The sequence below is a fragment of the Zosterops lateralis genome (assembly GCF_965231275.1).
Source record: "Zosterops lateralis genome assembly, chromosome: 6".
Taxonomy (NCBI): domain Eukaryota; kingdom Metazoa; phylum Chordata; class Aves; order Passeriformes; family Zosteropidae; genus Zosterops; species Zosterops lateralis.
Window position 1 is genome coordinate 29,900,838 of NC_139761.1, and position 16,145 is coordinate 29,916,982.

The 16,145-nt window shown below is 37.6% G+C and overlaps 1 protein-coding gene across 1 annotated transcript in view; it reads left to right on the forward strand.

Moving 5' to 3' along the window:
• Positions 1-8,894: 8,894 nt before the first annotated feature.
• The window catches only part of CDIN1 (CDAN1 interacting nuclease 1), a 135,939-nt gene continuing 128,688 nt past the window's right edge, over positions 8,895-16,145 (forward strand). Inside the window, exon 1 of the mRNA XM_083862993.1 lies at positions 8,895-9,048. Coding sequence (XP_083719119.1) covers positions 8,948-9,048 — 101 coding nt within the window. The 5' untranslated portion in view covers positions 8,895-8,947. The remainder of the gene's footprint in view (positions 9,049-16,145) is intronic.

Genomic DNA, 16,145 nt, shown 5'->3' on the forward strand with positions numbered 1-16,145 from the left:
AAACCCTAAGATTGGCATCTCAGTATGCAGCAAATTATTCTGACTGAACATGTACAATACATGGTTTCCAAGTTGAATTTCTCCAAATATGTGCCTGAATGCCAATGTTAAAAATCAAGGACTGGCAATAATTCTTCTATTACTATTCCCTACATTATAAAGATAATTGACTACATCAGGACGACTCATGTAATGTGCCTGATTCTGATCCTGCTTACATCAGCATTAAATGATTCTGGATTCACACTAGAGTACTTCAGAGCCTGGTTTTATACAACTCATTACTAACCAAGTGGAAGCTTCATTAAGTTTGTAGATCAGAAAGAGCAAACTAGTTTTATTATGGGGGAACAGTGACCTCTTTCAGGACTGCCTAAGTTTAGGCAACCTACATTGCCCCTTCACATACCCTTAAAGCAACTGGTTTTAGTGCTACTGTAAGCATATGCATAATAGAAATACACTCAAAAGCTTCCCTCCCTGACAAAATTAAAACAAAACAAAAACATTAACCAAGCAAAAAGAAAAAAAAAAAAAAAAAAGAAAAAAAAAAGCCAAAAAAAAGCACCAGTAATCTAAAAAAATCTTTTTTCTTTTTATAATTTAAAAGCAAATTGCTTTGATGTGCAAAGAAGTAATTAATGGCTACCTACTTAATACTCTATTGAATCACATACTTCTATATTTCAATTAGTCAATGTCTCATACATCTGTATCATGCAGCTGTATCATCTTCTCTCTTAGTTCTTGAACTGAAAAACAACACATCTGAACAAGTAGCCATGTGATTATGAACAGACAGTCATCATATACACCATTAATATTTTCCTTCTTAAAAAAGAGAAGTGAGGGGGAACCCAGACAACAATTTCATACATTAACATGTTTTCCAGGCGTTTGGATTAAGGAGGGTTTTTTTTCCCCTCAAATTGGTATGGCTTGAGTTAGATTTAAAATCTGTTCCCAGAGGAGGCTGATAAATGGATTAAAGTGGAACATAAATTCCCTGTGTCACCCAGTCCCTTAAACCTTGATGTCAGTAACATGCCTAATAATTCCATTATTATAAACGTCAAATATGTTTTACATGTGTTAGAAAGAATAAATGGGTAACAGAAGAAATGGAACACTCAAGAAACTGTAATGCTATTATAATGTTCCATGAAAAAATATCTCATATCTATATTACAGTGTTCACCCACTAGTATTTTGGAATCTTATTTTCTTGTATTTTGCACACTGAATCCCCTAATATGAGAGACAGACCAGCATATTCATTGTGCTACATATAGTTTTCTTTCCCTCTACGGTGCTGTTTCTACAAGCTAGCATAATCGACTGAAGAGTGAGCAAAGCCAGAATGAAAACTCACAGTGTGATTTTTTCAGTAGTTAATTTGAGAAACAGCACATAGGAATCTTGCTTAGAAAATATGAGATTTTTATTCTACTCAGCAAAATGAAATACCTCAGCTGAAGCAGTGTTTGCAGTGGATTTTAAGAAAGATGTTCCAAAGTACAGAGAGCAAAAAAATGACAACCCTTTCAGAAAAATGACTTACAAGAAAGGACAGAAAGAACTGGGCTTGAATACACTTCCAAAGAATGATGGGAGAAAGTGGATCAGCATTACAATAATCCTGAAACAAGTAAAAAAGCCTGTGATTTATCATTTTCCCATTTCCTCAAAGTACACAGAGAAAAGTGCTTTCATTTGCAATCCATAGGCTTGGAATTAAATACTAGAAAGAAGCTTTCCAAGTTCAAGTGGAATAAAATACTGGAACATATTATCAAAGGAGACTATAAAAAACTCACTTGGATAATTTACAATAAAAAATTAGAAATATTTTGGTATGATACAGCACAGTCATATTTGATACTATAACATACCTGATCAGGTTGATTACATGATCTTGAAGTCAGCAGCATTCAAATTTTCCTGGTTCTGCAATAATGCATTCAAAGAATATTCCAATTCCATAACAGTGAAAATATTTGAATGCAATGAGAGGTAAGAATTTTTGAATAATACATTATGCATTTTGGAAGAAAAACAGTGAAAATAACCTCAGCTATTTAATATAATACTGTGGCAATAGAAATTTTACTACACTACTAGGGGAAAAGAAAAAAATCACCCTTAATCTACTTCTGTGTCCATCCTCAAAGCTAATCTTATCTAAAATAACCCAAAGTTCCCTAAAAACTGTTACAAGCCTACAAGTTCCAGACTACTTATAATAAGGCCCTAATTTTCAGGTTGGCTCATCATACATGGCTCCTACTGAAATCAAACCAGAATTGGTCACTCGGTGCAAGCCATACCTTTCCTTTTTTCTTTGTGTGGGTGTGAAAGGAGGGAGGCAAAAAAATGAACAAATGAACACAACAGCACACAATTCTACAAATTTAAGTTTGTATTAAGTTCATATTGCCAGTTGTTAGGCACTGGATAAATCAGAGAGTTTATGGGAATCTGTTCTCTCACAACTCATTCTCAGGCAGAATTTGTTCCTCTTTCAGAGATTTTGATAGAAGGCAATAAAGCACAATACCGGAGCTAGTTTTAGCCTTATACTTACTTTTCTATTTGACATTCTTCTGGCTGTAAGAGATATAGACAAGTTATCTAGTTACTCTGAAGTACTGTGTATCTGTGAAGTTAATAAAAATAACTGAGGCAATTCAGCAGAGCATTGCTGTCTCATAACAATGCTTCAGAAATATATGACAAAATTATAATATTTTGCTAATTAGCAAAAAACCGTAATGTAATCTCTTAGTAAGTATACTTGTAATTTCACTAGTTGTATTAATAATTGTGTTAATTTTGATTTATCTATATATTGTAACATCACTGTTACTATGCAAAACACTGTGAAACTTGTACATTATACCATGCATTTTTATGTACAACTTCATTTCAGTCCTACTCTTTACCTGCATTACCGAACAGTTCCCAATTCCTAATTTTGTCCTCCTTTGCCTAACTTACATAGAAAATAGTGTATCCCTTCTGTACTTATTTTTAAATCTTAAATTCAAGATTTGGCCTCACTTATTCTTCACTGCCAACTGTCCATGTCAGACATATTAAACATTACCATAGCATCTTACTGAATAATCACAAGCAAGAAAATATATACTAGTATATGTATTTTCAAAACACATTCTCCTCCGTCATGTATATTTTTGCATACTTCTGTACATGTGTGTATATATTTTTAAATTTGTATATATGTGTATGAGAGAACTCAAACTTGAAAGATTTAGCCCAAAGCTGTTCACTGATTTGGGCTTTCCAGTACAATACACCCAGGACCTGATTTTTCAGAGTACTGTGCCCAGTACTCTGCATGTTCAAGGTTCAACTTTCATAAAATTCATCTCCATTGATTGTGCTTAGCATTTAGTGCAATGACACTCTCAGATGTAAACTCTTAGCAGAACATATGCAGGATAATCATATTGCTTAATGACTGGCATCTAATTTAGAGGTCCAATTTGTGAAGTTAATCTCTCAAGGCTCTGCTACCATCAACAGAGAGAGGTAGTTTTGCATCCCTATTTCCTCCCATGTGTTGGCACTTATATTTTCAAGGCTGTTCAGCGAGTTGAATTCCCAGTTGACTTAGATGAAAAATAATAGTTTTAGGTGGTTTTCTTGCATGTTAAGTTTTCAGCTGGATGAGCTGATCAGTCTGACCATGTATGGAGACCATCACCAGTTGCAGTGCACAGTAAAAGCGCATAGGCATTACTCTGAAACTGGCCACAGCCGACTGGGATGATCTCTTTACCCAACAGCTTATGGTACCAATGTAATTAAATTAGATGTCTGCAACAGAATACCATGCATATTGTGTCAAAAGAAAAAACAAACAAAAAAACAAACAAACAAACAAAAACAAAAAAACCCACCCCAAACCATGGAAAGAAAAGAAAATTCCATTAAATGACTTCTAAGCATACATAAAAAGTTCATAGAAGCAAGGACAGAATCCATATTCATTGAGTAGCAATTATCTATATACTTAAATTTTCTAACGTTCCTGCATCATTCACATGGTATGTATTCCAAATTCTGCAACAAATAAGGCAGGAGTCTTTCAGAAAAAAAAATTTATTCATCATATGGCTACAGAGTTGTTTTTTTTCCATACAGTGAAAGAAAGTGAAATCCCTTGGAGAAAAAGCAGGATACAGTAGTTCATGCATTGTTTTAACAAACATAAAGGAGGAAAAATACTTTACATAATTATAACTTAGAATAACTTAAAATAATTGCATTTGAAAACAGAAAGGTATTTTCATATAAGTTTCTTTATCTGACAACAAAGAGCTTAAAGGGGCAAATCCCAGCTCCAGAAGTTTCATCATGTGAAACTACAGGAAAGTCAAGTGGTAGGGTAAGAATGCTTTGGGCATGTTGCCATCTCAGTTACAGAAATTGATTTTTAACTAACTCATCATTTTCAACAGTCTTTTACATCTTGTTACAGAAAATACATAAACATGCAGCTAAGAACCATAGAAGTGGCCCAAGTCCATTAAAATTGATAGACTTTCTCTGGCCCATAGATCAGGCCCCAAGAGTATAAAGCAACATTCTCAATATACTGTAGCAGTGCACTTTTCCTTTTTTTTAAGTACTTCAAAAAGCAAGTAAGTATTTTATAAAAACATATATTTGGTATAAAATAATAGTACAGAAAAACAGATTAATCTGCTTCAATGACTTCTGTAATTATAAAAAACAAATCTGTAGAGACAGAAGGAAAACAATGCCTGCCCTTTTTAATTGATATTCTGCTATGTATAATCATTCTATTGCTTCTATTGATGTCACATTCTTTACATTGTTGTGGTATCAAACAGTCCCATGTACACTCCTAGAGAAAAAAAAACTTAGAGTGACTTACCATCTTGTGAAATGGGAAAACATTTAATGTTTAACAGTGATGTGTAGACCAACTGTTCCTTTTCCATTTGTTTAATATATACTGAAGATATCGTGGCTTGTTTCACGATACAAGCACTTTCAGAAAGTACATTAAAACCTATGGATATAAATTAGAACATAAATCGAGGGTTCTCCCTTTTTATGAGGTAACAACGGTATCCTGTGGAGGTGTTTATTAGACCAAGTTAAGTGGAAGCATGATCAAGCTTTTCTTTCAATGAAAAAAGTCAAATAAGAAGAGCTAAATTCTACAGTGAAAAAAAAAATCACATGAAATAGATTAAACAACTGAAAAACACTTCTAGAAGTACATGCACCAAACCAAATTAAGTGAGATTAAAGCATTAGACAATTCTAACTAGCACCCCAATCAGTGGCAAATGAGACTCTAGTTTTAGCTCCCAAAATTAGCATCTACAATCAATAGATTGGAAAATACATACAAGTGCTAGCAGTCTTTTCATTAATTTTGTTCCAGAAAGCAACATGGACCAGAGATTTTGTCTATGGAGAAACACGGTGATAAAATAACAGCTGCACATAAAGCCATAAAAACCAAACCAAAATTTGCACTTTGTGCATGAATCGTCTCTTCATTAATATCATACTCCAATTATCTATTCTCAAAACATTGTCATTTTAAGCTCTGTGGAGAAGGAAGAATGGTATTTTAACTCTGAACTTAGCTGTAAATCACAGTATGCGATCATCTTCTTAAAGTAATAGGAGACATATACTAATATCACACACCACCAGGTAAAACAAACCAAAAAACAACAGAACAAAGGTCCATTACTTACTGTCCTACACCAATTGTGCCCAAGACTATCTGCAAGGAAGGATGGTCATTACTGGAAGTCCTCTCCCAGATGTTTTGCTCTGTCTCCCTTGTCCTTATTTTCCTCCAATAGGTTACATGTCCTCTTCGTTTCTCCTCTGATTTGTTTCTTTTCCCCAATTGTTGGGTTTTTTTCCCATTTTTTTTTCCTCTTTACTTTCTTCTCGGAAGGAAATTTTGCTTATATAACGGACAAACTGGAAACCTACCTCAAGGCAAAAATCAGGAGCAGCGGCCTCATGCAGATACCATGGAAACATCGAACAAAGCAAGCAGACATTAACTACTTCCCGAGAACTTTTCTCCATCATCCAACTATTTGCAGCTCTCAGTCTCCTTGAGCCAAATGTAAATCTAAGTTTTTCCCACCTTTTATTTTTCTTACATATTTCATCCAGCTGCTTATTGGATTTATGCAAACTTCCGGCATCTACATCATCTTACAATATAGATGTCCACAAAATAATTACAGATGGTCTGATGTTTATTTGATATACTAAAACTGGAAAGGCAGTTTGATTGATGGAAAAAAGTATTTAATGGATTTTCTGCTAAGAACTTCTCTTTGTTTTTTGGCCTCACTGGATTTTTGAACGTTTCATTTGAAAAGTTCTGTATTAACTATGTTTTGCAGTGCGCCATGCAAAATGTTTCCCTGCAGCAGTTCACATCTGAGGGTCATTCCCTCCCTGTGACAGCACAGTATTAGCTCTTCTTGGTTTCAGTGAACTTTCATGTTAGAAAGTAATCTGCTTTTTTAAAAAAATTATTTTGAAATCTACAAAACCTTGATCCAGCAGGAAAGACAACAAAATACATCCAATGTGTACATAATACGTACATGAGATGTTTGTAGATTGGTCCATAGACTGATAATTTCATATTGCAGACCAATATTAGAACCTATTTCTAACAACAGGTTAGAAAACCTGTTGTTCTGTGCATTTTAGACTGAAGTGACATTTGACTCACTAAACAACAACAATGAAAAATCTAGAACATATACTAGTGAACAAGTAAAATGAACAGAGATAGAAGTTACAGATAGTAGCATTAAGGTATTTAAAAACACCTCCACTGGAAATTATGCCACAACAAAGACAGAAAAATGTTGTTTGTTTGTTTTTTACGAAGCACTATTGATTGTTTCTAAAGAAGCAGTAGTAATGGTAGTGGAAAGACTATTTAATTATTTTCTTTTGAATCTATTCCTAAAGAAAAAGCCATAATTATCATCTTTGGAAAGACTGGGGAAAATTACCTTTTCTGTATTTCAAGAAAATTATATCCTTATGGGCCTTTAAAGTGGATATCATATTGAAGGAACACCATCTTCCTTCGCAAACATACTTATCTCCCACTACATTCTTTGACGGAGCTAAAGAAAATAAAGTATCTTTACATCAAATAACACTCCTCGTTAAAAGAATGCTCTTTTTTTCAATTTCACATCTTATTTTTTGGTCTAAGCGTGAGGAATAGTCTCTGTAATTTGGCTTAAGTTCACTGCATTTCCTTTCACTGTGGAGTAATGAATAAGTTTCAAACGCTTATATTTAGGCCATAGTTTCAGAAACAGCTGTTCTTAGGAAGGCTTCTGGTTCCAAACAAAATTCACTAAAATTCATGGAAGATCAAGAGAGAGGGTTCTTCAGGCATTCTCAGAAACGTAAATGACTGACCCTGCTGACATACCCATGCTATTTGCTCTTCATTGAACTTTTAGATTTTGTACTCTCACAATAAATTGTAGTTTCCAGCTAAGATGCTGAAAAAAACTCAAAATGTGATCCTAAATCTTTCAAGAGAGAAAGCAAGGGAACAGACCCTAAAATCTATAAAAATATCAGTTCTTAATCCATAGTTTTAAGTGCCTGAAACCTCAGGGCTAGGACACCAGTAGCCTATATGTAGCTCATAAATGCAATTAAATCAAGATCAATGGGAGTACTTATATTTCTTGGTGACCTGCATGGTCAATTCCCTTCATAACCACCAGTCTTTTTATGCTGTTTAGAGGAGAGCGGACCTACCTTTGAATTTATAATAGTTACTAAAAACACCCAGCACAGAAACTGACTTGCAATATACTTGTTGATATTTAAATGGTGTTTAATAATATTGCTTGCCTAAGTTCGAATCTTAACACAAGTTTGAAGGAAATCCAAGCACAAGCTTTGCTGGGTTTCTCATGAAATGTAGCAGGAGGCTTTACCCTGTGCGTGTACAAGGCTGCAGGCCCTCTCTGCACCCACAGCTCTACTACCAGAGCTTTTATTTTCCATTTAGGCAGCTGAAAAAGTCTTGCAGGAGTCTTTGAGACTCTTCAACACAGCTCAGGCAAGGAAGCACATGAATGACCATAGGTAAAAACACAATCCCTTTTCCAGTTTCAGCTGGAATGCAGCAGCAAGCACAGAATTACGGATCCACAAACTCCCTTCTCCCTAAGACACAGGGGCAATGGTAGTGCAGGATGGAATTCACACCTGGCCTCAGCTACAGAGGTTCGGCCTGAGCTGCAAGGCTTTATTCGCACCACAAGACCTACTTGGTGAATAAGAGGCTCACGAAAGCTCCCAAGAGCTTTCACCTGTCATTTCAGCGCCATTTGTGGGAAGGGCCTTGCCAATGACACCCTGAGCCGCTGTACAGCGGGACAGGCGACTCCGTCTGGGCGGGCACTCCTCCACACCAGACCCGCCCCTCGGGCCCCTCTGCCCGCCGCGGGCCGGGGCCGCCCCACAGCTCCTTCCACTCTCACAGGCACCACGGCGGCTCTCAGAAGCGACGTGCGGGGCACCAAACAGAGCACATTCCCAGCCGTGAGGCTCCGGGGCCCTCCTCCGCCGGAAACCCCCGGGGCGGGAGCCGAGCAGCCCGGCCCGCCAGAGCGCCTGCGCAGGGGCGGGTGGCGGGACAGCGACTGGCACCGCCCCGCTCCGCTCGCACCGCCCCGGACAGAACGCGGGGCGGAGCTGCGGGAAGCGGCTGGTGGCGGCCCCGGCGCCAGGCTGTAGCAAAAGGTGCCCTGGGGTTGCGGCGATTCCCCGCCCCACCGTCACTGGCCCTCTGCCTCCCGCCGCCCGGCGCGCCCCGCGCCTCCCTCCCCTGCCGGCTCCTCCGGCCCCCGCCGTGCGAGGCATGAGGCTGAGCAAAGCCCAGTACGATGAGATAGCCCAGTTCCTGGGCCACGTGCAGCCCACCCGGCAGAGCCTGAGGAAGCTGAGGGAGAAGTTTCCTAGGTAAGTGCACCCCGCCCCCGGCGCAGGGCCCGGCCCCGGGCTGTGGGCTGTGGGCTCGGTGCGGCCGGGCCTGGGCCCGCTCCGCCCGCTGCTCCAGGGCAGGCCCCACACGGTACAAAATCACCAGCACACGCCCACAGGCCTCGACGGCCAGCCACAGCTCTCTGCAGCTGCCGCTGGGAGCAGGGTATTGCTCCACCCTCCGTGACCTGAGGAGTTGGCACAAAATAAAGAACGCTTCCCCCGGCGCCCCCAACACACGTCCAGGTGAAAGCTCTTGGGAGCTTTCGTGAGCCTCTTATTCACCAAGGAGGTCTTCTGGTGTGAATAAAGCCTTACAGCTCAGGCCGAACCTCTGTAGCTGAGGCCAGGTGTGAACTCCATCCTGCACTACCATTGCCCCTGTTTCTTAGGGAGAAGGGAGTTTGTGGATCCATAATTCTCTGCTTGCTGCTGCATTCCAGTTGAAACTGGAAAAGGGATTGTGTTTTTACCTATGGTCATTCATGTGCTTCCTTGCCTGAGCTGTGTTGAGGATTCTCAAAGACTTTTGCAAGTGACCATGGGCTAAGATGGAAAGGTATCCGTGATAGGACATGCTCCATGCACCAATCTTCATTGCTAAAATTTACTTACTACCAACTACAAGAGCACTTTAAGGAACGATGCAAGGTTTTTCACTTTCTTTTCAGATTTTGAGGAGGGTTGCTATTGCTGAATTGGACAGGAAAGCAAATTTGCTCCTGTGGGGAGAAGAGTGGTTCTGTTTCTAAAATCACCAGAATTAATGCAGAAAAATGTAGGAGGTTAGATAGTGTATCTGCTTTGGTGAGAGAGAGAAATTAGCAAAACAGAAAATCATTCACTTGCTTCCTGAATGAACCTTGCTAGTCTTAACCATAAGTGTGGTGGAAAAAACTGACGCTGTGTGTAACTTACAGTAAGTGGATGAAGAGCCAACATTTACTTAGGCTTTTAAACTGTCCAGTGAAATCCTTTCCTCTCCAGCAAAGTGTGAGAGAATTGCCCTGTTACAGAGAAGGAGTGATAATAAAGCATTGTGGTTGGTTCAGGGAGTGCGTTGAGTTACGTTTTGGGAACCCAGCTCACCTTGCACAGTACTTCTGCAACTTGGAAAAGCACCATAACATCATGTGTCTAAGGAGCTTAGGCTTAGCTTTATCACTTCAGTGCTAATGAAGTTAGTAGAGGGTGTTTGTGTGCATTTGTGGGTGTGTGCATACACATGCATGCACATGCTCTCTTTCTCTACTCTCTTTACAAAGTTGTCTTGAAAGGAGGTTAGAATTTGGGTTGGTTTTCCAGGTCAGTCACTATTTTTAGGAGCCTGCTTCCAAGACAGATCTGTAGCACATGAGTTTGTAATCAAATTTGTCCAAAAAAGACTGGTCTTTTCTGATATGTTTTACTTCCCAGTTTACTCAGTTGGTGCTGCAAAAGATCCATTGAGTCCTCTGCTTCAGAACTTGATTCCTGACCAACCATGTGCAACTAATAGTATAGGGTTATTTAGGGACAGAATTACATTTTTTTTTCCTAAAGGAGCTGGTTCAAGTGTGGTGAACACTGAAGAGCAAAGGTTAGCTGTAGCAGTTGTTTCCACAGTTAAGTGGGTATATTATTATCTTGTTATTCACATTATGACAGGAAAATGGCTTCTGAATTTTGATTGTAGATCTCTCCTGAATTTTGTTTGCTCATGCTAGAAAGCTAAAATCTATATGAATGATAAATTGATAGCTTTTATAAAAATGCCTGTCTTAAGTATATTTTGAGGAGGTCTCCACATCTTCTTTCTGGGAATGTGATCTTTCTTTGTTGTCTTTTTGTTTGTTTCTCATAGCAGGTCAGATGTGGAAGATAAACAGTACATTCCAAGACGACTGCTTTCCTTAGCAGTAAGGAAGGTGTATTGAAATAAGTACATGTATCCAATAGATACATTGAAATAGATACATAGGATGCGGAAAACAGGCATTCTCTAAAACCCCTATCTTGTAAAAGAGGCAGCTGCAAGCTGCAGAGATTTGTAGACTTTTTATGCCATCTTAAAGGGGGCTTTTTCAGTGATGTGTTTGGTAACTGTGGAGTAAGTTTTTCTTATAATCTAGAAATTTTGTCATTCTCTTCTAGGGCAAGAGGGGTCTCACTGGACTTTCTGGATGGATTTTTTTTTTTTCTTTATGAAAGCCAGAATCAACTAAAGCCCCTCCACCCACCTGAACTTTCTAATTCAGTCTTTTAAAAATATATTCCAGAATGTGTGATGGTACCTGCAGTGTGATGAAGGTGTCCATAGCCAGTTTCTCATTATTATATGGTAACAGTTGCTTCAAACGGGAAAGTAGTAACATCCATAATAGCTGCTTTCACCTTGTGCTTTCAATCTTTCCCTGGGAAGGATTGGTATTCCACTGGTAATGCAATACATAAATTGGCAGTTTTCAAATATTTCTGGTTCCTACTGCTTCATAGATCTTCAGAGTCTTTGGATTTCTGCATTAATCTACTCAGTTTTTTTTCTAATACTGTCTTATCTCTTGGTTCCTCCCTCAGGTGTTGTGTTTCCTGAAGCCTCACATTTTATGCTCCTAATTTGTATAAGATCTCTTTCATGCTTTGTGAAAGGGCCTACTCTTGTTCTGCAGTGTCTCCCTAAGAATAAGTTTTAATTCCTGTAAACAATTGCCACAACTTAATGCACAAGTATGGTGAGTGGTAGCTACCAACCTGACCTGTGAATCTAAATAATTTTTTAACAGGGTGGTTTGGGCTGTACTACAACTACTTTGTGAGATTATTACTTCAAACAAGTATTGTCATGTGACTTATTAATGTCAAAAAGTCGAAATTAAACTGCTTCTCATACTGTTTATAAGTATTTTAATACAAGCATTGGGAATTCTTGTATTTTACAACCCTGTAACTTTTTATACAACGTGGATTTAGTCTACTTTGCTTAAAATCCAGTTATTTTGCAAAAGCTTGGGTATCCAATTGCTGTTCTTTTTCTGTTAATGCTGTGCTTTGTATTTCATGCCTGGCAATTACCAATGTATTATTCATTTCTTTATTCTTAAGGTATTTGTTACATCCTTAGCAGTTGTTTCCTAACATGTTCCCATTTAACAGTAGGGTATTTGGATGACCTGAGGATTATCAAAATGTGATTTTGAGCACTAAGCACAATAAATCTCTGCCAATATTGGATCACTGATCCGTAGTTCCTTTGATCTTTTTCACACATACGCCACTGGACTGATAATTCTGTATATTCGGTGTTGTGCTTTTCTTTTGAAGTGAATCACCTTTTCTGCTTAGTTTCTCACCTGAATTTCTCTATTTGCTAATAATTTGTGGTTTTCTTTGTTACTTCTGTATTATATTTTTCAGCTTTCCCTTCAGCTGTGGACTTGTGTTCTTCTGAGATACTCTTCTTCTCGATGAGAGCTAATGTCTAAATTGAATGAGCCATTGTAGACTGGTTTTAGGCCATTGCAGGAAATGTTCTGAGAAAGTTAAAATCTTTCTTTTCAATGCATGATTCTCTCTTAAATGGTAGTTATAGCTGCCTACAAGTAGAATCTTCTACATAAAAATCACCTTAGCGCTACCTATTTACAGTGACAAGATGTAAGTTAGAATTTTAAAGGTCTATCTTTTTTCAAAGACTATTTTAACTTGTCCTGAGAAGTCCAACTTCTGAAAGTTAAATTCATACCCAAAGTGATATTCTAGTACTTCAGTTTAACTCTTCACTGTTTTAGTTGTTTCAGTTCTTCTGTATATGGCAGAATACATTGTTTCCTCTCAGAAACTCTTTCTAAGGCTTCTTACCAGTGTAACATGATAGATTTATGAGTAGAACTTCTCAAATATATACCTTGTACATGTTTTCCTGTTCTTCTTTGTGTCCAATTCTGATTGAATATTATAGTTTTCTTGACTGAATCTTTGTCTTCGTTTAAGACAATTTAAAGGGGGACACTCTTGAATACTTCTCCTTTGTTTTTCACCAATGCCTTTTCACCAATAAGGAGAAACAAAATACGAGCAGATGGAAGTGAGAAAAATAGCAGTTTACTAACAAGTGAAACTGCAAAAGGTGAACATCACAGTAAATAACCACTGGATAGAAAATTGCTAGATCTCACAAACTCCACCTTTTAAAAGGAGCATTAAGTGAGACTAAGTGCAAACTGAGATAATTTCAAAGTACTAGAGTTTCGAAGTATCAGCTGCTTTTATCAGCTTATTTTTATCAGTTGCCATGTGCAGTTCATCACTTTTGTGCCTCTATTCAAAAAAGTACCATCCTATTTGTGTCCCTTGTTTGAAAACTTACTTTCATGTCATCAAGAGGGGCTTTTTCACAGCAGAAAGGCTAAGGGAACCTGGGATAAATGGAAGAGAAGTAATTTTAAAAATTTTTCATCTTTTTTTTTTTCCCAGTAAGCAAGAATAAAATGCGATGCACTGCTTCATATTGATATACTTGAGTATGGCTATTTCGTTTTAATGTGTGTAACTTCATATTTGATTATTGGAACACACACACTTTATTCCCACAGCATATCAGAGGATGCACATTCTTCTACATTGATGACCTTTGCTCTTCATTACCTAGTATCACTTCAGTTTTCCACACATTTCCACACAGTAATGGTGTGGAAATTATCTCCACATTATTTCTCCAAATTATTGATAGCTTTATTAAATGACACCAGGCCTGGAAAGCATCTCAGCAAGATTTTCATTTAAAAAAAAAAAAAAAAAAAAAAAAAAAAAAAAAAAAAAAAAAAAAAAAACCAACAACTGTATCTGCATAGTAGTGTGTTAAAATGCAAGTAGGAAAAAATAATCTGTTTATTATTTGCTCAATTTTATCACTTTCTCTGTGATCATCCATATTGAAACAAAAAGTTTAAATGTATGGTTTCATGTTATTTCTTTAACCAGCAGCTCGAGACTGAGGAAACATTTTTTTCTCCCTCTTTTGCAGTGTCATTGTTGCCTCTGGTTTTGTTTTTTTAGAGTTGGGGGTGGATAGGCCTCTCATTTTCCTCTTTAAGCCAGTTTTATTTACAAGGCAATATATTGCTTCTTTGTGAATAATTTTATTCTGCTTTTGTGCAGTCGCTCAGATTGTCAGGCAGTTCTGATGAGCCCACGATGGCTGTGGTGAGAAGCAGGAGGGTGGAACTGCTCTTCTCTTTCATCCCCCCCTTTTTCTTTTTTCTTTCCAATTTTGTGTTCTGGTGTCTGAAGCCTGGAGATTGAGCCGATGTAGAAGAAGAATTCTTCATGCTTTGCTCTGGTACTCTCTGGAGCTGCTGTTAGGCAGGAAGGGGAACTGGCAGTGAGGCTCCTGAGGCAGGTAGCTGCCTCCCTGTGTCGCGGAGTTCGAGGCTCTGAACTTGGGCACAGGGTTATTAGACAGGTTGTATTTATGAGCAGACAACCTGCTGCTGTGTGGCACTTCAGTTGCACTCTCTTCTGCCTAGAAAGGTCCTTGTCTTAGCAAACCCAGCATTATTCTTGGAACTTCTGCTCTCCCTGCTCTTCTGAATAGTTGATTAATTATTTTGAAAAGCAGAACAGCTAGACTAGTTTTCATTACTTTGCAAACACTAGCAAATCTTTTTTAGAAAGTTACCTTTGTTCCTACACGTGCTAGAAACTTATTCTGAAAAAAAAAAAGTTTAAAGGCACATTTCAAACTCCCTTTTTCTATATTCTCAGTCATTTACAATGACATAAATTCATGCTCTGACTATATAAACCATCTCATCATGTGGCAAATATTTTGTACCACTGTACTGTATTTAACTGTTCTGGAAGATTTGACTAGAGTATCAATGAAGCAGTAGAATTTTCAAAGTTTTATGCTTTCTTCTTCTTTTATATTAGATAGACTTCAGAGTAAACAAAGTTTGACATGGAGTTTGTTTTTGTCTACTCTATGTAGAAAAAACCTAATATAATTTAAAATTTGTTATGTACTTGAAGCTGCAGTAGACCTCACAGGTAGGTAAACAGATTGATAATAAGTGATGAGAAAGAGGTCTTGGGTCATTAATTGAAAAGAGAATTAGCAATGTACAAGTTTCAAGAAGTGAACCACAATAAAATGTAGCATATTTGAAATAATCCTAAAATGAAATAAAAATTAACTGTGCAAAGTAGTTATGTGACAGCTGATAATATTCCCTTCGGAAAGATGTTCTTGTTATTTGAACGCTTGGCTATCACAGCTTTGATAGGCTGAACCAGTGGGCAGTTTCTCTTTTCACTTAAATAGCAGTGAACAGCCATTAAAGAACTTGTAACTGGTTGGATTTGGTATGACTTGCTAACAAACTGTTTACTAGTGCCATGACACAAAATAGGAAGGATACCAATTTTCTCCTGTAATATGAAGTATTGTGTGAAAGAAATCAACAGCATCAGTGAAAGAAATTAACAGTATCAGTGTATAACTCAGAAAAACTGTCTCTCCTTTATTATTCACTAAATTAAACAGAAGATACTGACTTAAAAGTTAGATATTGATAGCAGTGGGAGATTTCAGAGTGAAATGGAAAATATGGTTTTGCTCACGTTTGTGGCTTTCCCAACACCAACAGATGGGATTTAGACGGAAAACTTCCACTGGAGCATGTAAATACTTGATTTTCAGGATGTGTACTTTTCTTTTTTTTGTTTTGAGAGATAGAAGGGATTTTTTTTTTAGTTGTTTGCATGTTACCTATTAGTAGAGGATGTAGTATATAAGTGTGTGTCAGCATGAAATTTAATTTTGAGGGAAGTCCATCATGGTTTTGTGTCCTATTTTTTATAGGTGTAGTCATCTTCTTCCTTACATGCACTCTCACATATGTTGTCCATCCTAGCGGAATCCAAACCTATTTTAAACATCAGTCTTAACATTTTGTTTGAAATACACAAGGAAAATTAAAGTTTTATTTTCTGAATTCTTGAGTACTGATAAATCTTTCTTCTCTTTTAATGTTTTCCTCTTCCAGTTTGTGAAGTGCTACCATATGGGAGTACTGTTCTTTTCATTAAAACAAAAC